A 27,692-nucleotide genomic window follows, 5' to 3' on the forward strand; every position below is an offset into this window, starting at 1 on the left:
AGAAAGTCACAAAATTGCTCAAACTTTTCTGGTTTAATCTACTGCTTTTTGGTGCTGAAAATCAAACACACACTGTACAATTTGAGTTCAAATTAACAGCTCTGTAATCAGTGTTTGGAATAACGGCGTTTAAAATAACGGCGTTAGGTAACGGTGTTTGTTTTTCATTAAGGGGGTAATCTAACTAATTACTTTTTACGCCGTTACAACACAGTTATCGTTACTGAACGTTTAACGCGGTGCGTTACATGTATTGACTGAATAAACTTTTATCCGAAAACATCCCTGGCTTCTTACTCAGCTGTTGTGATGAGGTGGGTTAAAAACAGGGTGAGCGATTATGATTGGCTAAGGCGACGTGCCAGCACACGCGACACACACAAAGGCAAGAACGTGCATGTGAAGTGTACATTATATCCAGGAGTGATGACTTCGTCGACATCCGTTGTAAGCAACTCAAATTTAATGAAGCACCTCATGACACAGGCATCTAAAAAAAAATGAATTATTTAACATATAGCAACTTTTTTTTTTTTTTAACAGTAACGCAAATAGTTACTTTCCTTGGTAATTAGTTACTTTTATTATAGAGTAATTTAGTTACTAACACAGTTACTTTTTGGAACAAGTAGTGAGTAACTATAACTAATTACTTTTTTAAAGCAACGTTCCCGACATTTGTTTCCTGACATCTTGGAGCGATTCAAAAAGTGCTCTGTGAATGCTAAATCAAAGTGTTAAAATGATCAACTGTTCTCCACCTATTGAGCCTGAGTGAAAGCAGCCTAACACCTACAGGGGTTTGATGATGCATCAGGATGTTAATGCACATGTTATTTTCCCACAATCCAGTTAAAAGCCTCAAAAAGAGCTCCTGATTTTAATCACAAATTCCCCCCAGATGCAAAGATATGCATGAACAGACAAAAGATGAGGCAGAAAAGTGAAAGCATGCCCAATGGGAGCGTGCACGCATCACACACCTCCGAAACCAAAGAGGGATTTTGTCCGCAGACTGCTGGAATCAGACATTTCAATGGCTCCCAGCGGGGTTTCCATGGCTATTCCATGTACAGAAATGAAAAGGAGGGGAGCCTCGCCTCAGGCCGGGCTCCACACAAGAACAAATTTACATCTCAAGCAGGACCGTTAGAAACCCCTCCTTCCTGCTCTACTCTTCCTGTTTCAGTGTAACGGTCTCTGGGATCCCCAGAAAGACACACACACACACACACACACACACACACACACTTTCACTGCCGCCGCTATGTGTGGCTTCACTCACTGTCACACAGTCCCTTTTTTTTTTTTTTTTTTGGCACTATGCTCGCCTCTTATGTTCACACTTCAGTGTTCAGTCTGTTCATTCCAAGGCTTCCATATTGGGATCTATTATTTTCCTCTTTCTCCTGCTTTCTTCTTCTCTCACCAGGAGCGTTCCTGCCACACTACACCCAGACTGCCTTTGATACACCCGACTTTGAGCCGTGCTATGTTGCTTTTCTTAACAACAACAAAAAAAATCACTTCCACCTCAATGGTCCTGATGAACGAATGCCAAACAAAAAACTAATCTGGGGACTCCGGGGAACACTTTTTCCCTCTGTCACTCCCAAATATTTAGCAATGGCATTTTTTCTTGAGCAAACCATTAACAAATGTATCACCAGACGCTAGCGCATACCTGTCCTTTTAATGAACCAAGAAAAAGCATTACTTTATGATATTATAAGCACTAGTACAGTGCCCGTCGGAAGTATGTTTTTTGTTGCCATTGTAGTGTGGAATCATTTTGTGTATTTTTGTTTTGGTTTTTTTTGGTGAAGTTTTGTGCATTTTTGTTGTCATTTTAGTGTATTTTTTTGTATAAATATTTAGTTTTGTGTATATTGAGTCATTTTCATATTTTTGTTGTCATTTGGTGTATATTTCTGGAATATATGTTTTTTGGAGTCATTTTGTGTGTTTTTGGAGCCTTTTTGTATATTTTTGTGCATTTCTGTTGTCGTTTTGTGTACTTCCTGTAGAAATTTATTTTACTTGATTTGTGCATTTTTTGTATAATTATAGTTTTTTGTTGCATTTGTAGTGTGATTCTTTTTTTCGTGTAGTTTTTTGCATTTCTGTTGTCTTTTGTGTATTTTTTGTATAAATATTTAGTTTTGTGTATGTTGTCATTTTCATATTTTTGTTGTCGTTTGGTGTGTGTGTGTGTTTGGAGGGGGTGAATCCATTCTAAATTTATGCGCACCAGTCCATCCACGTGTACCTGCCTAAAACACTTAGATCTGACAGAGCGTACCACTACAGTCACTACCAACCTACGGACAGGGTGTCGTGACACAGACTGTAACCGGAAAAATGGTGTGTGATCGATTGTGAAGCACACCTGATCGACGTGTGTGTGTGTGTGAGACTCTCTACCTGGGACTCTAATCTCCTCCGTTGGTTCTCTCTCACACACACGCGCTGTTGAGAAATGTGCAGCTTTCAACACAGCAGCCATTGTCGTCAATAACTTCCGGGTGAGGTCTGTCCGGTCTAAATAGCGTACGGTCAAACTAACATGAACGTTTTGAAAAGTCATCACCAAATAAGGAAGAGTAAAAAAGTATTTTTCCTCAAAAGAGAAGTCCACCAGAGCTCTTGCACACACCGGAAGTGAGCTGTGCAGTAAAATAGTTATACATGGTGCACTAGCGCCCCCTCACACTCTGAGGTCAAAAGCTGAATAGGTTTCACTTGCCGTGCCGTCCAGAAGTGAAATAAAATTAAAATAAACATTTGGAAATCACCAAATTACTCCAAAATAACAGATGCACAAACTCGGGGTATTTGGAAGCCGTTGACAAAGTTTCAGGTCGAACAGGCACAGCGTCAGGGAGATATTAGCTCCACACACACACACACACACACACACACACGCACGCACGCACACACACAGACCATCCTTGTATTTATAGATAGATACAAACATACAAAGATTTTTCTTATTTTTAAAGAGAACACTCATGGTACTAGGAGCTTTAGAAAAGTTATAATACCCAAAATTGGAATCACTAGGAATAGTTTTTGTCTGTCTGTATGTGGGATGAAATTATGGAACAGCCTGGATTCACAACAAAAGCAAATCCAAAGTATTCCGAGTTTTAAATCACTTCATAAACGTATGATCTGGTCACAGTACAGTGATGATTGGGCTTAATGCAACTAATAGGCTGATGACATCTATGGCTGTAGTCTTTAAATGCGACTTGAACTGAATGAAATGTATTACCATTGTTGGTGTTTTGCTTTGTATTCTTGTATATCTTAGTTACTGACAGAAGCTATATGATGAAACTTGTATGATTAAGAAATAGGGGTTGAATTAAAGTCTTTCTTCTTCCCACTCCCTTTTGAGCAGACATAATGTGTTATTACAATTATGTGTACATAGATCTTATCAATTATTTTGAACATATCTGGTTGTTTTTCTCTGTTGGAGTTTCCTTGTAAAAAAAGCGTTTTCTTGTTCCTTTTGTTTTTTGTTTTCTTGTCCCTGCTTTAAAAAAAAAAACAAATAAATGAAATGAATGAAATAAGTGTCCCATCTCCAAACTAAAATAATTTAAAAGTTGTTTAAAAAAGTTGAAACTTTATCAAGTGTAACTCTATAGATTTTTTTTCTGCTACTCCTCTTCATCTGGGCTACCATGGCCTTTGTAAACTCGCCTCAGGGCTGGGATTAGTGCCTGTCCACAGAGGTGTTTGTGTCTGTTTTTGTGTTCCAGAGCACCAAAGTGGAAGTCAGGTTCAGAGGGAAACTGACACAGGAAAGGGGAGAGAGATCAACCCCCCCCCCCCCCCCCCCTCTCGCCTCCACCCCCCATCCCGCCCCCCTCCACCTGCTTCCTCCTTATCAGCCCTGCAGTGACTCACCTGTGGGGCACTGGCAGTGGAAGGCGTTGATCTTGTCGATACACTTGCCGCTGTTGAGGCAGGGGCTGTTGGCACACTCGTCCGTATCGATCTCGCAGAACTCCCCCTCGTAGCCTGGCCAATTAGCAGCAGAGGACCAGCAGGGTGAGATGGATTGGTTAGACAGAGGCGCACAGTGGGAAACATTTTCAATCTGCTGCTGTACTGCTGGAACTCATTTTAGTCAAACAAAGAAGCTAATGGAGCTGAGAGACCAAAGATAATAGAAAAAATTTGCAAAACTAGTCCTTATTGGTTTAAAGGCAACGTCATCTTATAGGTCCCACTGTACGCATAGACATTAACAGCTAGTCTATATTTAGTTTTTCTAAATGAACCAATATACAAAACCCCTGCTGGAAGTTTTTTAACAAAGGCTTTTGATTAAGAAAAAAAAAAAAGTTTTTTATTGTTTTTCAAAAACTGAGAGGGAAATTGTTAAAAAAAAAAAAAAAAAAGAGAGAGAAAATAAATCATTAGATGAGGATACTTATTTAAATAGGAGAAAGTAACAGATTACAAGTATGTAAGTATCATTAATTTTACTTGTACTTAAATACATTTTAAAATAAGTAAAAAAAAATCATTACATTTCTACACCCAATCGTTCATGAATAAATTATTATATTATGTTTTAAAATGTTGAAACGAACATTGTTTAACATTAAAAAAATGAAATGAGCAGACAACACTGCGCCAAAACAGTACTGAATGCCAGTTATTTTCTCAGTTTTAGAGTTAATAACTTTAGCTATATTTGGAGCCTGAGAATTTTCACATTTTGAGTTAAAATTATTGGTGTTATTTTATTTAATAAATAAAATAAAATAAAATACAGATGCTTTTGTGTCAAATAAATTAAGTTTCAAATGTGCAAGATTTCATTTCTTCCTTTTTAAGTTTATACATGAGACCTTTACTGTATGCAAGGCAACCGCGGCAAGATTTATTACCAAAAATAAACGTGGGGGTGAAAGTAACTAGTAACTTTTACTTTGAGTACTTTTTAATTGAGCTGCTTTTTACTTTTACTTGAGTATTTTATGTATGACTTACATGTACATGTACTTGAGTACAATTTCAATCAAGTAACAGTACTTCTACTTGAGTAGTAATGGCTTATTTTCTCATTTAAAGTATCATATCTCAAGTTTCCGGCATTCATTTTTTTTAAATAAAAAAAAAAAATTCACCATAAACTTTCACAAAAGCAATGTTTTTGAAGAGTCGTCACCTGGCATGCAGATGCAGTGGAAGCCTCCTATCTGGTCCAAGCACGTGGCCTCGTTCAAACAGGGGTTGGACAGGCACTCGTTGACATCCAGCTCACAGCGTGGCCCTACGTAGCCCTGCAGGCACTTACACTGGAAGGAGCCCTTGGTGTTTATACACTTCCCTGCATGCTCACAGGGGTTGGAACCTGTTTAAAAACACCACAAACGGCCATTTACAGACACCTGATAGGTGATGATATGGGATATTTTAGTGTAATTTAATCCTACCCAAAGAGCACTCATCGATGTCCTGATCACAGGAGGTACCGATGTAACCCATGGGACAGGTACAGAAGTGACTCCCGGTCACAGGGTTGGTGTCACAGTTGGAGCCTTTTTGACACGGGTTACTGATGCAGGCGTCGTCTAGCTGGCACAGCAGACCTGCAGGAGAGAACACGATGTAGGTGAACACAATAGATTTAATATTGTAATCTAAACCACATTACCTGCCAATGGTACAAAAAGAAAAAAAATCATAATTAGCTTATTACTTACAATCTCATTTCATTGTAATCACTAAAACAATAGAGCTTAAACCAATGTCAGCCAGAAACAACACTAAGGTGGCTTCTGACTTAATCATTTTAAAACATTTCACCAATGAACCACCTTCATTATTAATTTTGACCGGAATTTTTAAGTTAGTTTTAGTCATAGTCTTTTGACTAAAATGCGACTTAGTTTTAGTCATAATTTATTCAGTATTAATGTTTGTAAATACACACAGACAGATTTGATGGGATCAAGTCTTACATCCACAAACACAATCAGCTTACTTCCTGTTGGATCAATTACAGTAGTTTAGATTGGATACCTTCCAAAAAAGTTCTGACTGGATTTCGTCTTGAAAAATGTAGTTTTGTTTTAATTAATTAAAGAAAGTTTCCATATATTACTTAGCCACTTGGAAAAAAATGCAGTCTACGAAAACCATGACAAATATATTCATTCATTAATTTTATATTTTGATAAGCGCATTGAGATGACTTTGTTGTAAATTGTGCTATACAAATAAAGTTGAATTTAATTGAATTCAACAAAATGTACACTGGTGTGTCCAATCTCAAATGCTTAAAAGTAAATTATTTAGTTACATTGCACACATTCATAGAGCAGCTAAACTCTGCTTACCTGTGCGTCCATGAGGACATTCACAGAAGAACGAAGCTACGCGGTCGTGACAGGTGGAGCCACGGTGGCAGGCGGCGCTGGCGCAGTCGTCAATGTTCTCGCTGCAGTCGTCTCCCGTCCAACCGTTTACGCAGACGCACTGATAGCTGCCGTACGTGTTGTGGCACGTGCCGCCATTTTGGCAAGCGTTTGGCATCAGCTGGCACTCGTCCACGTCCTCCGTGCACAGCTGACCTGTTGGAAAAGGCTTGATTAAAAACTCACAATACTCCTCTCCACTGTGGCTCCTTATTGTGTCAAACAACACTATAAGCATGTATCGCTCCACCATTTCACAAACCTGTGAATTCGGGTTTGCATTGGCAGTTGTAGGTGTTGACTCCATCCACACATGTTCCTCCATTCTGGCATTCATGTCCGGGACAGTCGTCGGTGTTGTGGTTGCAGTTTTTCCCAGAAAAACCTGAAACGGAGTCAAAAATGTAAGCGTCTTATTCCATTAATTGTGGTTGTCTTTTCCAGTGAAAAGAAAACAGTTTCTTTGTTTTTCCTGTTACATAGTAGTGGTAAATGCGTTAAACTGTCTTTTCCTTTGCGATACAGAAGGCAGCTGTGCACTGTCTGTCTGAGACCTGTGGCAACCTCACCATGTAATAACATCCAATGTGCTGCACAGTTACAAAACAGGAAACCACTAGATTGGCATGATGAGAATAAAACTGTTATTGTAAATCAATCTAAATCAATCCCCACCTATTAAATCTTATTTTCTAATTTTATGATTAGTTTTTTTAACATTAAAATAGTATTTACTATGTCAGCAGTATATTTATTACACTACTAAAGCTGCATCACATCTATTAGATCAGAGGTTCTCAACCTTTTTAGTCCACGACCCCCCATAATAAACGTGCCAGTCATGTGGAGACAGGGCCATCTATAAGGGGAAATGATGGGGAGAGCTTTTTAGGGTCCATCCATAAACTCAGCAAAATAATGGTCCATTGTTCTATGAATCTGTGATAACCACATTTATTTATTTAACCGAATAATATCCACTGTTATGCTGTTATGCAGGAAGTAAATCTTTGTTTCAATCAAAAAAAAAGGGGTTAAAAGTGACCAAAAATTGTGCAAAAGGTGGTGAAATGGGATTTTTAAAAAACACAGAAATTAATTAAAAGTTGCAAATTAGAGTGACCAAAACCAGATGCAAAAAGTGGTAAAAAGGGCTCAAAGTGTCAATATTGGTTTAAAAGAAGCACAAATGGGGGAGAGGGGGTTTGGGGTAACGTAATTTACAAAGTAGTAACAATTAGTTTAAAAGTTGCCAATTGTTAATGTGGTTAAGTTGGCAAAAATAAGCATGAAATCTGGTGAAAAGAGATTAAAAGTCACAATAATCGGTCAACATCTGCAACGTTAGGTGGGAAAAGTGGTGGAAAGGGTTTATAAGTTGCATAAAGTTAGTAAAATGGACAGAGAAGTAGTAAAAATGGACAGAGAAGGCATTTAGATTTGATGAAGTGGCATAAATGGGAGTAATGTAGCAAAAATACATTAAAAAGAGCAAATATATGTCAAGAAAAAGTGGTTAGAATAAAGAAAGAAATATGGAAAGTTTAGTATAGTTACAGAAAAAGGGTATAAATAAGCAAAAACATTCCTAGTTACTTGAAGGCATCTGGTGACCCCCTCCCAGTGTCTTGCGACCCCAAATGGGGTCCTGGCCCCAAGGTTGAGAACCATGTATTAGATAATGAGGAATCCATCTGTATACCTTTCTGCCTGCAGGTGGAGCTACTTAGTAATGTTACTTTGTAATGTAATCAGAATAAACATAAAGCATAACCATTGCTATCTGATTAAACTGAGCTGATCAGATTGAAATTATATTGGGATTGAAGAAGATGCTCTAACTCCTGCTCAGTAAGTAAAGAGAGACTAAACAAAAATAATCAGTTAGCGTATGAAGGTTAATGCTCCCTAAAGCTCTTCCTTCACTCCACCATGTGAAAAGGATGTTGTCCTTTGACCATTTCCTTATGATAAGCCCAGATACCTTCCTGCTCTGCCTTGTTCACACACTGTACACACCAGAGAGAAACACACAATTTGTATACACACACACCTAAAAAACATACAGAACACAACACAAACAGGACAGGGCTGACTTAAATGACATCATCTACCAACCAGGACTTAAAATCTGTTTTATTCTGTGGAACAGAGAAAGATTGGTGCTTAGGTTACCTGGCACACAGGAACATTCATAGGTGGTGTCTCCCTTCTGGATGCAGGTACCTCCGTTGAGGCAAGGCGATGGTGTGCAGGGCAGGTAGCGACTCTCGCAGTGCATGCCGGTGTACTCCTGAGGGCACTGGCATCGGTAGCCGCCAACCTCGTTGATGCACACGCCAGCGTTTTTGCAGGGCGATGGGTTGGATTCACACTCGTTGACGTCTTGTTTACAGGTCTTTCCAGAAAAGAAGGGCGTGCAAGTACAAATGTAGTGGGAGTCGATGGCAGAGCACTGTCCACCGTTGGAACATGGGTTGGAGGCGCAGGGATTGGCTTGATCGCATAGTTTACCTGAGTGGGAAATGTTTGTGGTCACAGGAGGAAACACATACAACCACAAACCATTAGGCTGTGTTCAAAATCGCATACTCACGTACTACTCATACTAAGTCTGATGCAAAATGACTGAGGCTCAGTGGTAGAGTGGGTCGTCCAATAACTGAAGAGTTGGGGGTTCAAATCCCGCTCTATCAAAAGTCATTACCGTTGTGTCCTTGGGCAAGGCACTTTGCCCACATTGCCTCGTATGAATAGCTATGATTTGTGCATGAATGTAGGTGGTGGTCACAGAGGCCGTAGGTGCAAAATGAGTCAGTGTGCCCCAGGGCAGCTGTGGCTACATTGTAGCTTACCACCACCGGTATGACTGATGTGAGTGACTGGGGTGAATGAAGCTTTGAGTCTCCTTGAATAAATAATTAGCCATTATTATTATCTAGTGCGTTCCAATTCAATAGTATGGAAAGATTGACTACCAGAGAAATATCTGGATGTGCATACTATATCTGGACATTTGTGAAGTGTACACGGTGGCCACACTAGTCATACTTAACCGCCTCATGACACATTGTGAGCGGAATGTTACATCGTCCTGGGACCGGCTTCAAGCTAAAAGTCAAACATCGCCTTTTCAAAACAAAAGCATCTCTTCTTGTCTTCCATTAGTTTTTTAACGCTTTTATAAATAGGGCTCTTGTTTTGAAGTTAACTGGAAGTTACTTGCACAATGGCAACATAAAATGTGTTTTCCGTGAGTTTTATGGATGACATGACCACATGTTGATATTCAACTTGTTTACTTTCCTGCTTAAAATGTTTTCAGAACTTTCAACAGTGGCAAATTAATGGAGATTTTTAGCCTCAGTCAGTGTGCTTTAGGTTTTTGTAGTTGTAGGTTCGAAATGCTTCTTGGGACACTTGGAAGTATACTTAAGTGAGAACGCTCCATCATAATTATACTAATAGTACATAGTAAACAGTATGTACTGTACTCATTGAGTGTGTAGTAAGTTAGTATGCGAGTCTTAGTGTTTCTCTTTCTGGTTCATGTTACCTGACCATCCAGGTGGGCAGCGGCACTTGTACGTGTGGAGACTCTCTAGTTCGCACGTGCCTCCGTTGCGACATGGAGAGTTGACGCAGATGTTGTCGATGGGGGTCATGCAGCGGCGGTCAGTGTAGCCCAATCTGCAGGTGCAGCTGAAGTCCACTGTGTTGCCCTTGGAGACGGCATTACACGTGCCACCATTCATACACAGTAAGTTGGTGCAAGGGTTGTGAAACTGGCATCGGCTTCCAACAAAGCCGTCCCGGCACCTGGCAGGAGCAAAGGGTGAGTGGTTAAATCCTCAAATAATGGTTTGCCACAGTTTTTACTCATTGAAAGACTCATTTCATGAATAGCCCATTTTGGTTTACCTATGAACTAGATCAGGAGTACTTCCCTTACCAAACCATCCCATATGCCTCTAGTAGATATTACAAGTTTCCACTCGTGGGCGATACCAATATCGATCTGATAAGATACACAGTTCATACGTTCTTCTATTACTTATTTAGTAGTGTTGAAAGTCAGAAATGGCTTGATCAAGAGATATTACTCCAACAGAGAACAATATTTACAGTAAGTATGACAAAAACTGACCCATTAACCAATGGGTTACATACATTTTAGCCTTAAACCATAAAACTAGTCTACAATTGAATAAAATAAATACAAAATATATTAGAATATTCTGAAATATAACCTGTATAAATTCAATAAAAAATTATTATATCGGACATTTTAGTAGCAAATTTTTCTGCTAATATCAGACTGATACCAATATCGGATCAGGACACACTTACTCTAAGTTGATCAAAATAAAAACTTTATTCAAGTATTTGCCTTATACTTGAATAGTGTGCATGTATGAAAAAATCAACAAGAATTTTGATAGTTTTCTATTATTTTATGAGATTCCAGTAACTCCCATTTATAACTGAGATTGTACCAGTCACATGTAACACTTGTATTATTTAGAGAATTACTGCAAACCATGTGTGAAATACAAGTTTTCTTTTACAGACACTCAAAATTTGGAAGGTAAAAAACTTTTTACAGTGTTTTTCTATGTAGATACAGAGAAAAGGTACTTTATCAAACAATGACCAACTGAACACACTAGTCTACCCTATGGAATTATATGTCTTCAACCTATTTGAATATATTTATTTTTAATGTTGTGTTTGAACTCTAATTAAATGTGTGCAGGGCCTTTAACCACACCACTCTGTAATGTAATCAAATAATTTGATAGATAAATACTTAGTTTAATTATTAAACAAATACCATTGATTTAAACTAAAAATACATTTTGTTATTTTTAGTTCTTTGAAATAAAATCAAAAGTAAGATGATTTCACCCTCACTATTTGTCCTCTTTGTCCCCTTTAATTATTCTATAACTCTAAAGTCTATGAACTCTGTGACCCCTCAATATAAACAAGTTGTTAATGTTTCAGTAAAAACCTTCTGTCTTCAAGATGCACTGAAGAACTAATAAATGCCTTCTCTTTATTTATTGGCCAGATTTAGCATTACAAAGCGTCAGATCAGTCAAAAGGAATCCAAGCACTATTTTTATCTATAAAGTCAAGAGTTCAGCAGGCCAGTGCCTCACACTTTGGGTGAGCAGAGGCCACTGATTTGTGAGGCGCTGTGTTTTTGTAAATCAGCTGCTTGGCTAATCGCTCTTTACCGATACGACAAAACCATCCATGTCTCACAAAAGAGTCTGTGTTTACAACAGGGTAATTTAGGAATGTTGCTTTAAACGGGGCATTTGTCTTTCCGCAGTCCACCCCATCCCTCAACAATGAGTTTGAGGTTATAAAACAGAGCGAGCTACGCAGAGGGGGAAACCTCCTGTGATGATTCTCACAGGTTGGATCTGACGTATGAGACGTCAGTGAACAGGTTCCCAGAGGGAGGAAGGGAAACAGAGAGAGGGAAGAGTGAGCCAAAAGGAGAAAGAGAGTAATATGTTTGTCTTCACTAAAAAACATTGTTTTCTTTAAAACTTGTATCTGATTGCAGTTAGGATCATGTTCTCCTTTTACCTCACTGAGAAACTGATGCGGGTCCTCATATAGATCATATATGAAGCCATCAGTGTTGAGTAGGGGTGTCCCAATCCGATATTGATATCGAATATTGGTCCGATATCAGCCAGAAAACGAATATCGCATTTTATCAGACTGCATCTAAAATCTCCGATGTATGTTATATCATATTTATTCAATTATAGAATACTGTAGATATTATGTTGAAGGTTAAAATGTATGTAACCAATTGGTTATTAATGAATGGGTCAGTTTTTCCTCATACCTACCTACATCACTTGATCAAGCCTTTTCTAACATTCCACACAACAAAAGAAGTAATAAAACTATGTATGATTTGTGCTAGGGGTGGGCAAAATATATCACGATTTTTTTATTTGTAAAATCACAAGGCTATTTTAAAGTTATTTACTAATAAAACAAACCAATTCACCTACTTAAAATCATCGCCCTAAATGGAAAAAAAAAATAAAAGATCATTTAAGACAAGGTCATTTTCAATTTTAAAAAAAAAATGCATGTAAGCAATTCATCAAACTAGTTCCAAGTACAATTAACATCAAACAAAAATGCTGACAAATTCTTTTAGTCACACAGTCTTTTGACTTTGTTTAAATTGCTGTAGCATTAGCAACACTTGCTAAATAACAAGGCAGCAATGTGGAGCGTAATTCTGCCCTGTTTAAGCACTTAATAATTCTTTGGTGTCTGTAACGCTGACATGCTGACTAGCAAATGATGTGATTTGGCAGAGAAAAAAACCTTTGGATGTGCTGGGTATGAACCACAGACATGGCATCGCGAGGGTTAAAATGTGAACTGCAGACGGTTCTACGATCTCCGTGATTTGGGAGATCGTCGTCATATTGTAATAATTAACGATCTAATATCGTCAGATCGCACACCCTTAATTTGTGCTGATATTGTATCGTATCACTATCAGCCAATACTCAAGGCTTCAATATCGGTATTGTATCGGAAGTGAAAAAGTTGTATCGGAACATCCCTAGTGTTGAGGGTGGTGTCAGTGACGGCTTTCAAAAGATAAACTCATGAATAAAGGCATTACCTGAAGCACAACCATGCAAAAGTCACTAATTCCCATTTGTGTCAAAGTATACATAAAAGTTCATTTGACTTAGGAGACGGTAGGGGGCGTCGTCAACTTTTTCACTTCAGATACGATACCAATATTACTGCCTTGAGAGTTGGTTGATGCTGATACTGATACGATATCAGCACAGATCATAAATACTTTTAACACAGAACAATAGTCAGCAACGATGGGTATAGGAAACCTGATCCATTTTTTTTAACTGATGGGTTAAATAAATGTATTTTATTTTAATATTTTACAATTGAAAAAAAAAACTAAATGAAAAATAAATTAAAAGACCCTGAAAAATAACCTCAATAAATCCAGTTAAAACAAAAAAATGTTTTAAGTGCAAAATACCCATTAGTTTAACTTAAACAAAATAATATTCTACAATTAAATAGAATAAATTAAATAAATTCATAATAAATTAGAAGACCCTGAAAAATAACCTCAATAATATAATAAAATGACTTTATGTATTTGAGTGTTTATAATCCGATAAACCGATATAATCCGATATCTCATATGGATATTGACACATCCTGAGGAAACAGTTCCTTACTTTTAGGAGGAATTGTTTTTTATAAAAATCTTTTAAATGATCAATGAATAAAAAATCATAGTTACACAAATTACTATTTAAAATTGTCAGCACCAAAAATGATTTATATATTGAGTTGGAAAGATTCAGGAAGTAAGAGGTTTTTCATTGTCTGAACCTTCAACCTGTTGATATTTAATAGGGATTATTATTCGGTAGAGATCTGATTAAAGAAAAAACCTTGTTTAATTAAGGGTAGGTCTGGTATTTCAAGATAACTGTTCAGCTGGGAGAAAAACATTGGAGTTGAATATAAGAAACAAAGACAACCTGCTCCATTAGACCTCCCTTACCTCTCACATTTCCACAATCACCACTAGAGATTCAATTCAACACTGTTGTCAACAACACTGTGTGGTCGCGGCACTCAGAAAAGCATCTACTCAAAAGCAACTGAGATGTGAACGTTCTTTAGTATTTGGAATTCCTTTTCCTAATCCGTCCTTTCCAAAAGTTGAGGCAGGAAAAAAGGCGGTTATCAGTGCATCCTTCAGAAGCTCTTGGAGGCCAAAATGACCCTTTTGTCAGCACGTATTCAATGTGAGGACAAGGCAGCATCTATGCTGTGGTGTTTGAGCTGCAGGCTTACATTATAGAACCTTCAAAGTACCATGGCACCACCTTTGTATTCTTGTTCTTCAGAGAAGGGGAAGGAGACATGAATGGTTTCTTTAAGGTCATTTCCTGAGTTGAAGGAACAAACCAGCATCATACCCACTGGTGTTTGTAACGCTTGCTGAACTTGTAAAAACACCACGACAACATCAAAGCAGCTCTCCCACAATATTAAAACCCAAAACCGATTCTGAAATACCAACCCCAGTCAGCGAGGGGTTAGGGGGACTATGTCCCCAAACATTCCCAGGGCCTTTAGCGTGTGTGTGCGTGCGTGTGTCGGTGCGTGTCAGAAAAGGCATGTGTTTAGACAGGGTCTCCTCTCATGGGATTAGACAGCCTTAGTACTGTGGCAACGAAAAGAAAACGTCACATGCTAAGCCGCCTGCTGCACAAACAGTAGCTTTGAAAGGTGGTGGTGGTATGTCACCATGTCCCGGGCTGCACCACAAACTCTGTTGTAGAAATGTAGCGTTTGACTGTTTGACTCTAAAAAAACAAGCTCTTTTTATTAGTTACCACTCACTAAGTGACGTGTCTTGTACCACACAGGAAGTTGTGCCCATAATCAGATCTAAAGTAGAGACTGATATTGGAGGAGCCAACCTGTATGGTTTTAATTTCATTTTGCTACCAGTTCACAGCAAAAGAAATGTAGGATTGTCTTTCAATAGAACAAGTCTAGGGCTGGGTATCGCCAGTTACCTTGCGATACGATATATTGTGATATCATCAACAAACACATTACATCAACAACATGACCAAAAATCTCCCTCTCAATCATATGCAGTGAAGAGTGCAGATTAAAAGAGAGTCTTTAACTTTGATTTAAAAATGTTCACATGTGATACTGACTTCAGCTCTGCTGGAAGTTTGTTCCACTTCTTTGCAGCATAACAACTAAACACAGCATCACCATGTTTACTGTGAGCTCTGGGCTCCACTATCTGACCTGTGTCCATAGATCTGAGAGACCTGCTGGGTTCATACCTGAGTGACTAACATCTCACTGATGTATTCTGGACCAAATCCTTTCACATATTTATACACAAATACACAAATTAAGTGAGTAATTACACTATATTACAGAAATGCTGATAAAATGGAAATAAAATGCAATCTAGTTTACCTCAAATGGAATTTGGAAAAATATGAAACAGAAAATTGGAGGCCCTGCTTTTATTTGTTTTTTTACTTTAAAAATGTAACAATGCCACTATATCTGTCACTTTAAACAAATGCAATAATTTTGCAAGAAAACTTAAACAAACAATAACAAATCCATGCACAACTCCAACGCCCAAAGTCTGTGACTATGATGAAAAGAAGCAACATTATATGACCTCTGATGGGCTAAACGGTTCCAAACTTCGATCTGAGCTTTGTAAGTTTACACAACACAGTAACAAACCCCATTTATCAAGTCGTACAGTAGACAGTGAAGGTATGCCAGTGTATAGGGCGGAATGGGGGTGGAGGAAGTTGGGGTGAGAGGAGGGTCATATCAGAGAAGCAGCAACTCTGCTTGCTGGAAGGCCAATGCAGTTAAGCTGCAGCGGCGGCGGGCGCTGAGGTCGCGAGGCGCCACACGAGCTCGCTGGAAAAAGGCCACAGGGAGCAGGTGCGCAATTTAATGAGGAGACAGCAGCTGCTGCCTCGAGCCAGCCATGCACTCACACCCGCCCTCTCTCCCCTTCTCTCAGCCCTCCACTCTCAGTTCTCTACTACCGCTGTCCTCCAAGGAAGAAAAAGATGCACGCAAGCAAGGGGAAAAAGTAGCGCGGAAATTTTGATGTTGCATATTTTTAAAACTTGCATTGGTTGGTCAGCGTCCATTAGAGTGAATCAAATCAATTTTGTTGAAGAAAACTGAACAAAATGTCACTTGAAGAGCAGAAGAAGTGAATGGACAGAGAGGGAGAGAGCGCAGGATAAGTGGGCCGATTGTTTCTTGTTTCTGTCCATTCAGTCCCAGTCACAGGCTCCGTGTATTCAGCTGCTCCACCCCATTTTCCCCTCCACCTTTATCGTCTCCAGAATTCCTCCTCTGAAGCATCCATCATTAGAAAGCTTTCATTTGGACAGTTTTGGTCCAGACTCCACATTTTCATTTATAAATCCCAGCTGATGAGATTTATTCTTCCTAAAACTTATTCCATCCAAGCTATAGCAATAGCCTGTCAAATACAGTTTGAAATCGCACACTAACGTACTACTTATACTAAGTAAGACATAAAAATTAGTATTTAGTGCATTCACAGTAGATAGTATGGAAAGATTGAGTATGCGAGGAATACCCAGATGTATACAATACTATATACATTTTTGAAGTATGCACGGTGGGCACAGTAGTCATACTTAACCGTCCCATGATGCATTGTGAGCGAAATGTAAAACTGTCCTGAGACCGGCTTCTAGCTAAAAATCAAACATTCCCTTTTCAAAACAAAAGCATTAGTTAGTTTTTTAACACTTTTGTAAATAGGGCTCTTGTTTTGAAGTTGATTAAAAGTTTCATCAGTAGCAGAATGGAGGGTCTCTAAAAATCTCCAAATAGAAAAGTGTTTCTGCGAGCTTCATTACTTTCTCTCTTACTTTCAAAACTTTCAAATTTGGCAAATTAATGGAGATATTTAGCCTCAGTGTGAGTCACGTTATTGTCAAAGACTTGGATGTACATATACTTTAGTGGGAATGGTCATTATCCTAACCATACTTAGCATATAGTAGACAGTATATACTAGGGTGGTTCACAATATAATGATATGAAAAGAAGTTTTCAAAATTTGGCCACATCTGTACCAAAACTTGGTCCAATATAACATCTGTAAAGGCAGGCACACTTTTTTCACAATTTTTATTCCTCAACAAAAGAATGCGTAACTTTCACAGATATTGGAGGCTTTAACATTATAAAGTATGAGCATTAACAGTTTCTCCCTGAATTTATAGTAAATGAATAAGAACATTACAACAGTTAAAACACTATTCCTGAAAATGAAAAAAAAATGTGCAGCGATTGACTATTTTTGGTACAGATGCTTACAATGTCAATGTTAACAAGGCCAGAACTGGAAAAATTTGGAGAAAATTAATTTTGTGAGCCACCCTAGTATATACTCATTGAGTTTGTAGTGCATAGTATGGAGTATGGCATTTTGAACACAGCCTTAGTGTTTACGTCAAAGATTTTGCTACTAGCGTGTTTTTCTACAGGAGAACCGAGGCAGACCAGCAGCCTGACTTTAGTCCGGCTTTGAAAGTAGTGTCTAACCCACTTGCAGACATCCCAGCGTTTCACACTAAGGCCCGAAAGACAAACAGCATCCCTGCCTCTCAGCACGTGGACACACTGTCCAAACACACCAAAGCGGAGGTGCTAGCACACAGTCAACTGTAGCACACGCGAGGCGAAGAATGCTAACAGTTTGCTCTTTAATTTGGCAATAGCCTGTCAAATGCACAGTCAGCACAAAACATCTTTTTCAGGCATTTTAGCTGTGTGCAGAGTGCAAAAACATAAGTGGATAAAGTGGGGAGACAAAAGACAGAGGACGACTCTTTTATGGAGGGTTGGCTGCGTTCTGAACAAACACAGCAACGCAGCTGCTTCAACAAGAGAAACCTGCAAGCCTTAAGTTACGAGCAGAGGCAATCTCAACACCAGACGGTGAACTGGTGCTTGCTGAAAAGGTAAATAAAGAGGAATTGAAAGGGAGAGGCACAAATCAGGAGCTGAGCAAATATCAGGTGTTAGTGAGGTATTGTAGCAGTGGAGTTATCTCCACACTGAGGCTGATACTGGTATTATCTTTTCTCTCATCTATGCCCAGTAGCCCATTGTCCAGCCCAGGGCTCACTTCTTCTCCTTCTAAAGCAGCCACAGTAGCCCGTGGCAACAGGTCTGCGCTGCTGGTGGGATGCAATAACAGGGAGCGGGCGGTGGCTCGAGCTGACAGCAGATGTTGTGGTGACATCTGACCCGCAGCCAGGCGTCACTTTAAATAGGGGGGTTTCCTTCATGTTGGAAAAATCTGCCATCTGCCTTCTTTCTGAGGTCACACACAGATGGGAACATGTAATATGTGGGCTACACATGGGTATATACACTGTACACAAATAAGAGCCTTGAATGGGAACACTGGTTTTAGCAGCTGTATTAGCCTCACTTTGTGGGCTTTTTAAGAAGATTACCGATTTGGGTTGTGCTTTTAAATAGGTTGTGTAAAGCTCTGTGAGATGCAGGACCTGTGTCTGCTTCCACTCCTGTAAATGTATTTACTATGTATTAAGATAATTCCTTACTTACTTATGATTTTTAAGGATTTCCGCAACTCTTATAACACCCATCAGGATATTTGAAACAGTTGGTTTTTTTTTTTTTTTTTTGTTATCTGACTTTCCACAGGAAAATCAAATGTATTTATTTAACTGATTTCATACACAAGGCAACTTCATGGGCTTTACTTTAATAAAAATGTGACATTTAGACAGACATTATAAAGTCATAAAAAACAATGCAAGATTTGAAAACATTAAGACAGACAGTATGGAAAAAAATATTTAGAGTTTAAAAACAACAGTAAATGCCATCAAAACAAAACTATGACATAAGTAGTTGAGGAGAGGAGAATTGTTAGCCTGGATTTATCAGCATAACAACTAAAAGCTGCTTCACCATGTTTTGTTTGAACTCTGGGCTCCACTATTTGACCTGTATCCATTGATCTTAGATATCTGATCAACCTGGCTAAAATGTCATTAATGCATTCTGAACCAAACACAAAAAAAAAGTAATCTATTAAAGGACAGTTTAAAAACTTTTTTTTTTTAATTTAGCAATCTTAACTTTTTGCAGTACAAAATTATTTTAGTCTGTGAGAAAGTGTATCCTTAAAGACAAATGGTCAGGAGTAAACTTAATTTATTTACCAGTAATTGTTTTTCTGCTTTGAACTGAGTTGCTTCCAATAAATTATATAAGGTGTAGGATTTGGTTTCTTTTTTTATCTAAAAAAATGAGGTGAAAAGGGAAAATGAATCTTGAATAAAATGTATGAATTACCTCACCTCAGTAGAAGTTGAACAAATGAGGTGAAAGATCATCTAAAACACAAACTGCTGCCGATTTAGTGTTGTCTATCAATGTGCATCAGCGCCATAACTTAAAGGGGACATATCATGGTTTTAAATCCTTCCTTTTTACATATAAATCATACAGTTGTGGTCTATATAAAGCGGCACTGCAATGCTTGGGTCTGAATTCCTCATTATTATAGCTCCACAGGCCCCTTTTCTACCCCTTTTCTGATCTGCTTCTGAGAGCAACTCGTTTTGGTGCGGGCTCTTTAAATGCAAATGAGACACTCCATACCCCGCCCCCTCTTCAACTCCACCCTGCTCGGCCATTTTTGTAGTTTGATAGAAGAGATACGGCTCTGTAGAGGCGCAGAAACTTTTTATTCAGAGGTTATTTACAAAATGTAAACAACGGAAGACTTGTCCATCCAGCCTTACATGTTTGAGCCAGAGTCGGACCCGGCGGAGCGAGATGGAAATGAAGATGATGAACCTGCAGAACCCTAACAAGTGAGCTAACACAAGCTAACGTCACGAAAAGGATTTTAATACAGTCTTTTCAAAGACAAAAACGGCAAAATGAAATGACTAATGAAAACTTTAGACTTAAATTAAACCACGTAGGCCATATCATCAAGGATCTAAAACGAGCACACAGTGCTAACATATGAAGTCTGAAGACGGTGCAACTGCTAATGCTAACAAAACACGGACGTCTTATCGTCTTATCATCACACTTTTTAGCGTTATTTACAGCTTACCGAAGTGCTCTGTTCGTCGTCTCCAAAGATAGAAGGAATTGAACCCTCAATCAGACAAAGTCTTTTGGCAAATCCTTCTTTATACTGGTGGAGGTTGCTGAAGCAGTCATCCTTGAAGTGCTTCGCACACACAAAAATGACCTTACCCACAGATGTGGGTACATTTCCGTGAAAAATAAAACTCAACCAGGCACTTCGAAAAGGTTCTGATGCTGGGAGACGGTGTAATGAAGCATGTGGGTTACTACATCCAACAACCAAACATTTTGATTTCTCCTCTCGTAACTTCTGCATCCTGGAGCTTGGACTACAAAATAAAAGCGAGAAATAAAAATGGCAGATTGCTCGAAGTGTTGGACCTGGAGTTGATGTACCAATTTGGCAATTCCGCTGCAAATACTGTGATGTAATAGTTCAAAAAACGTAATAGAGAATAGAAAAATCGAAACAGATTGAAAAATATGAGCAAAACAGAATATAAAGATATCTACGGAGCACCTGAAGAGACTAATTTGATTTTTTCTGTACTTCTAAGCACTCTAAATATACAACAAAATGCATTTAAGGGCTAAAAAAGTGGATTTAGCATGATATGTCCACTTTAAGTGCAGACTGTCAAAGGCATTAGGTGAAAGCATGGAGTTAAATAAGGCCACCGTCGTAAATTTCACTTTGGTTTTGTGCCTCACAGCATTTTTAAGTCATAAATAGTGGTTTGGCTTTGATATTATATACTCTCAGTCTGAACTTGAGTTGTTTCTCGGTTCAAGTAAAAATGTATGCAAAGTGTACTAACAGCTTATAGTCATAGTGCAGCTCATTGTGTTCACATCCTGGTTATTGTGGTGGTTTGCTTCTGCTCTAGAATCAATGTTTACACACTTTTTTTGGTTGCATATTTCAATCTTCCTTTTTGCTTGTACATTTATTCTCTTCTATATCAATGTGCTGTGTTTTATGTGGGTGCAATTGGTCGACATCCATTATCTAAAGCAGGGGTGTCAAACTCATTTTAGTTCTGGGGCCAAATATGGAGCAGTTTGATCTCAAGAGGGCCAGAGATTTCATGAGGGAAAATCTCATTATTACAACATTATTATTCTACGTATACATAAAATATAAAATATGTAAGAAACCTACAATATCCAAGCAACAGTTTAACATTTAAAGTTGTCTGCTATCATGTAATTTACTGGGAAAGCTGTGAGCACCTGCAAATATTGTTGAGTTTCATTCACACAACGATTCATGTCTACTCCAAAGGGCCGGATTTGGCCCACGGGCCTTGAGTTTGACACATATGATCCAAACTTTGGTATCTTGATTATTTTCTGTGAAGCATTTCTGCTTCAGATCTTTGTTCAGTTCTAAAACTGACTATTTGGAAGTCTGGAATTTAATCTGAGGTGCAGTACTCAAACTCAGAATATGCTTTTAAGCTAAACTTTAAGCACATTCAGCTGCTCAACTCGGCCAGATTCACCTGATTATGGTTTTAACGACTGTTTTAGTTTCTATATCGACTCTCTTTTAAGTGTTTATTATTAGGGATGTCTCGATATAACTTTTTCACTTCCATACCGATATTGCAGCCTTGCATATTGGCCGATATCGATATGAATCCGATACAATTTCAGCACGAATCACACATACTTTTATTGCTTATTTTGTAGTGTGGAATGTTAGAAAAGGCTTGATCAAGTAATGTTACTCAAATAAAGAACAATAGTCAGCAACAGTAGGTAACTAGGGGTGCACCGATTGCAATTTTCTGGCCGATCACCGATTCCGATTTTTGCCAATCTCAAAATTTAAAAAATGTCCAAATGCAGCAGCTTTGTGGATATATAAATGTAAAAATATCAATCTCAAAATAAATACTAGATAAAAACTCCTAAAAGTGACAGCATTCCACTGGCTGTTTGCTCCGTTAGCTTTAGCCTTAGCATTAGCTTGAGTTCTAGCTTCAAATGCTCCACATACACCAGGATGGCGGTGTCTTATAGTGTATATAAATATAGTGTCTAATAAGGTGGCGTTTTGTTTGCACATCCACCGGGACTTTATTCCGCGTTACAGGAATTACGAATTGCGATCCTTTGCTCTTTTTTTTTGTGTGTATTACTGTCGAACTGCCGACATGCTAAGCTGCCTCCGTGACTGTTGTTTCTATCCTGTGTAGCAGAGGCATGGGAAGCACGCACATGCACACATGACCTGGTGGGAGGGTCTGTCAGTCATTTCACAGTAGAAGGAGACAGTGGCTGACTTTATGATCGACTTTAAGACGTTTACGGAGGTAGAAAAGATCGGCGGAAAAGATCGGTTTCATGTTCAAAGATCGGCCGATCGCCAGTCCCCCAAAGTAAGGGGAATAAGCGCTGATCGATCGGTGCATCCTTATTATTAACCAATAGGTTACATAGATTTTAACCTTGAACATCAGAGATTTTAGTTGCAGTCCGATAAAATCCGATATTTGTTTTCTGGCTGATATCGGACCGATATCAATTTGAGATCGGGACACCCCTCTTTAATATATAGTGTTTTTGGTTAGGAGTCAAACTGTGTTAGTAGAGCATGTTTGTGCCTTTGACCTCTCCACGCTCACCTCCTTACCCCCTGTCTCCCCACCACTCGCTCTCATTTCCTGGCTGTTTGCTCCTGTGCCTCGTCTAAGTCCCTTTTAGTCTGGTCTGATCTGTTTTAAAAGCTTTGCCCAAGGGGAGGACCCTTTCACCCTTCCTCCCCTTCACTTCCCTCTCTCTCTCTTTCCTTTTGTGTTTTCCCATCAGCATGCAGTGTGTGGCAGCTGACTATAGTGACAACTCACCACCGTCACTAAAACAAAATCTGAGGAACCAGAAATAAACACACTTTTACGTTCAGCCCGGATCAAAGAAATCGGCCCTATTGAAATAAAAATAGCTCCTTTAGTGAAACCACACCTGGCACAGAACCCTGAGCTGTGGAGTGGAAACCAAAGTCCCCAACAAATCCGACTGCCCAGAGAAATTACAGGGGGAAACGCTCCACTGGTAACCTCTCCTTACATCCATCCTCATGTTTCCTCCTCTCTAATCTCACAGGGGAACTGACCTACCCGGCCCACATCTGGCAAGTCCTTATTAGAGACCCTGTTTATTTGGAAGTATTGGACGTAGCTCATGGGAAAGAGGAAGCTCCTCCAGGGACTAAAGTCTCGGCGTTTGTGTAGAAGCGTCTGCGTGTGTTAAAGAATCACAGCAGCCCTAATGACTTATGCCACTGCCAACTTTATGATCCTGGGAACCACTTAAAGGCTCCACGGGTGTGTAAGGTGTAGCGTACGGTGTAACCCGACCCCAGGCTTGTCAATGTACATGTCTTAGGTATTTCCATCTGAACATACATACACCTTGGCAATATTTTGAGATTCCTATATCTATACATTTTTATTTTATAGCTTATTTTGGATTAAAGTACTTGTTTTAGAGTAGCTAATTTCACTAAGTCTCAGAACAGCATGAAAAGCACAGTTAGAGTGATTTATGAGTGTGTCCTAACCCAGACCTTCCTCTAAACAAGCCACACTACAGAACTCACTCACACATGCTGTCCGTTATAGGAGAAAAAGCCAAATATGCCTGTGTGACATTTTTGATCAGAAAATTTGACCTAGAATTGTATTTCTGGTAGGATTTTTTTAAGTTACATATGAATCTCCTTTTTTTCTTTCTTTATTATTAGTTTATTCGCTTTTTTTTAATTTACTTTATTTGTTTTCTTTTTTCCTCTTAATTCTTAGTGGTCTTAAGCCTTGGCTGCATTCTGTGGTGATGCATGGGAGGGTGTGGGGAGGGATGGGATGATATGTACAGGAACAATGACTACTCAATGTGACCGATCACATGCAGTATGTAAAGAACTGACAACTCTTTACTGTACCTATTGTATAAATTATGAAAAAAACTAATAAAAAATTGATCACAAAACATACACCCAGTACTTGTACTGGATCAACTTTCCTATTGGCCAGTGTTAGTCTGAGCAGGGAACACTTCCAGTTTATTATCATGCTTTGCTGTTTAACCAGGCAAAGTGTGTCAACAAAAGATGTAATACGGGCTAACTGCTATTCAGATGGCATGGCACCTGCCTGAAGCACACTTCACAAATCCATGCCACAAAATCAACAATAGCTTTTGAGAATTTAAAGACCAATCTTAAACAAATCCCTCACACACTGACAGTTTCCTCAGTACTCGTATTAGATGAAGCAAAGGATCATTTGGGAGCATGAATTCCTGCCTGTTATATAGTGAGGAATGATGATCCGAGCATCTTCAGATTCATTTTTTTTCCCAACAGATAATTTTAGGTTTTCTGTTGTGAGAATACATTTCACAATTTCCATCCAATCATCCATTTTTTTGAACCACTTGCTCCTTTCAAGGTCTGCTGATGTCTATCCCATTGGGTGCGAGGCAACTGGTACACCCTGGACAGGGCGCCAGTCCATCACAGATTTGACAATTTATGTTAAAAAAATGTTTTAATTCCAATGTTAGGTTGATGCTGTTGTTGTTTAATTTTGACATAAATTCAGACCAAATATTGTCTTAAAAGCAGCTTACATGTGACCAATAGTAACAGCAATAATTATAAAATAATAAATTCAAATTCTGCCAATGCGTGTTATTCAGTACTTCTTTAGAATAATTTTCTATGTCTAACTTATGTCAAAATCTCAGATTATTTAAAGAAAAATTTGAGTTTCGAGAACATTTTTTACTTTTTTTCCCAATACACTACAAAAATGACTGCAGACATAAAACAGATATATTGTCAAAAGTGCAACTTTATTGCTGTGATTATCCTCAAGAGTTAAATGCATAGAAAAATCCCAAAATAAAAAATAAATGAGGCTCTGTCATTCAACAATTTCAAGCTTTATCACAGGTTTAAGCAAAAGTGCAACAGCAACTTCACAGTAGCTAAAACTACATATTTTACAACATATAACATTACAATTAAAAACAATAAACTCTTCTCTCAGCATCTCAGCCTAATGTGAATAAAAACAAATGGGTAAACAAATGTAAACAAAAAAAATAAATCAATGAAATCAATTTTTTGCCCAGCGCTAGTGTAACTACATCATATAAATATACTTTTGCATGAGCTTTGCTTTTCCTTTTAGCTGTCGTTTACAGGTAAGTTCATTAATTTCTTCAACCTTTGTGGTAAATGTGGTAAATGTTATCGTTTCTTTTAGGCCTCACGGAGAAGTTCAGTAAAGAACTGCTTTGAAAATATGTTGGATTTAGTTAGAAAAAACTAAATCATTGTGATGGAATAGTAGCATACCCAACCATATACAGCCCAGGTCAGACATAAATTCTGACATAACTCAAAGAACCCAAAGTAGACAGAAAAAATTACGTGGGCTTTGCCTGCTTTTCCTTCTTTAAAAACCTCAATAGGATATTGTCATAATAGCTATAGACGTGCTAAATTAAATGTTGCAGAAATAACATTCAATACATATCACTTACATAAAGCAGTGTGACACCCCGCCTCATAACAGCCGGCGTGCTCAGGTGCAGTTTAATGTCATTAAAGTGCTGCATACATACTGATTGGGATCAGTCCCAAAATCAGAGTTTCAATCTGCTCCTTCCCAACAAAGGCATGACACAGTTTTTCCAAATGAGTTGTGATTAGGTGAGTGAATGCTAAAAGCACACCTGGCTGCCTGACACAGGCTGTTTGTGGAGCTGAATGGATGAAACCACAAGTAACTGTAGTGGGTGCTGGGCATGCCGCTGTGTGAATGAGTCCACGTCCCTTACACTAGTCCTACCACAAGCCGCAGACAGGTGGTCAGGTTTAAAAGGAACTAAAGAAAAGAGGAAGTGATGTCTGGAGCATACAAACCATCTCTCACACACACACACACACACACACACACACACACACACACACACACACACTGCATGTCAATCGTCTCAATAGTCAACGATCAAAGTTTATGTGATTTCTCTTGGCATATACCATATACCAGTGGTTATCAAACTTTTTTGGCTCTAATACCTCCTTTCTCTTACTTTTGAATCGAAGTCCCCCTTAATGTCCGACAACTACATTTTGCTCAGAAATCTGTGAAAAAACAACTATAGAGCAAAACGATGTAATCAAACAGTGATAACACACATTTTAAAAAATCTCATTTTGTAAATAAGTGGAATGAAACAGTATTTAGTGCCTCCTGAATAGATTTATTTTTAATCATTTACAGTAATCTCCCTCCTGGGACCAAGACTCACCCTTTTATTTTCAGTTCATGTTCTAATCAGATCATTTCTATCATCATTTTATTTAATTTGTTAGTATTATTTTAATTATTCTCTCTCAGTGTGTGTGTTTTTGGTGTAGTTTGTAGTTTGTATTTTGTAGTGATCTTGTGTATTTTTCTCTCATTCCGTGTGTATTTGTTGTCGTTTTGTGTGTTGCTTTTAATAGTAAGTATTTTTCTCTCTTAGTGTGTGTGTTTTTGGTGTGTTTTTGGTGTCATTTTGTTGTTGTTTGTCTGTTTCGTTTTATTTTTCAGTAGATTATTCTCCTTTTTTGTGCGTTGTTGTTGTCGTTTTGTGAGTTGCTCGTAATATTCAGTGTGATTATCATTTTTCATTAAAAAAATGAACATAAAACCCCATATTTTTAATGATTTATTTGTTAATGCTCCTCTCTCTCTTTCTCTCTCAAGTACCCCCTTTAGTGTCATTGGGTGCCCCTAGGGGTACATGTACCCCCATTTGAGAAACACTGCCATATACGGCCACCCAGCCTCCTCTCACTGGTTTGGTCAAAGGGAACACAACACTGGCAACAGCTGCTAAATAAAAGCTGTAAACTATGTGCTTCTTGCTGTGTGATGATATGATCAGAAACGGCACCTTTTCTTCCCCCGGGCCACTCTGTGCCTGTTTCCTGACTTTGAATAGGAGGGGGCCGAGCGTGGGGGGGTTAGATAGACTCATCTGACCTGGCGAACAGAGGTGCTATTGAAGAATGCCCATAACCTAAGAGACAAGGGCTCACTTTCATCTCAGTGGAAGTATACTGTAGCAGTTGCACATACCAGGAGAGACTAAATGACTCTGTGGTTTCTTATCTGATGCTGTGTTGAATCCTACAGGTGTCCACTATCTGAGAAGAACTATATCATTTTCAAATGAAGCATCTAAAGCATCAAATACGGTGACAGAAGAAAGGACTGCATCAAACATAGGTGTGTCGCTAACCGTGTCCAAAATTAGTTTGGAACTAATAATGGCTGGTACAATGGTTCATGTAGAATGATGCTTTTTTTAACCTTTTCTTTATGTTGTGAATTTTTCATAAACCATGTGCAGCTTAACATTGTTTCAGTAAATCGCCTGTAAATCATGCACAATCACTAGGAAGTGAGGGAGAGATGTGCGCTGTTGCCAACTTAGTGA

The 27,692-nt window shown here is 38.6% G+C and overlaps 1 protein-coding gene across 2 annotated transcripts in view; it reads right to left on the reverse strand.

Moving 5' to 3' along the window:
- notch1b (notch receptor 1b) overlaps positions 1-27,692 on the reverse strand; it is a 59,922-nt gene that overhangs the window by 26,543 nt on the left and 5,687 nt on the right. For both annotated transcript variants that reach the window (XM_028456817.1, XM_028456816.1), the window contains exons 3-9: positions 10,003-10,265; positions 8,622-8,960; positions 6,709-6,831; positions 6,369-6,602; positions 5,463-5,618; positions 5,195-5,380; positions 3,922-4,035 (exon numbers count right to left, since the gene is read on the reverse strand). In XM_028456817.1, the coding sequence (XP_028312618.1) occupies positions 3,922-4,035; positions 5,195-5,380; positions 5,463-5,618; positions 6,369-6,602; positions 6,709-6,831; positions 8,622-8,960; positions 10,003-10,265 (1,415 nt within the window). The remainder of the gene's footprint in view (positions 1-3,921; positions 4,036-5,194; positions 5,381-5,462; positions 5,619-6,368; positions 6,603-6,708; positions 6,832-8,621; positions 8,961-10,002; positions 10,266-27,692) is intronic.

The sequence above is a fragment of the Gouania willdenowi genome, chromosome 9 (assembly GCF_900634775.1).
Source record: "Gouania willdenowi chromosome 9, fGouWil2.1, whole genome shotgun sequence".
Lineage (NCBI taxonomy): Eukaryota > Metazoa > Chordata > Actinopteri > Blenniiformes > Gobiesocidae > Gouania > Gouania willdenowi.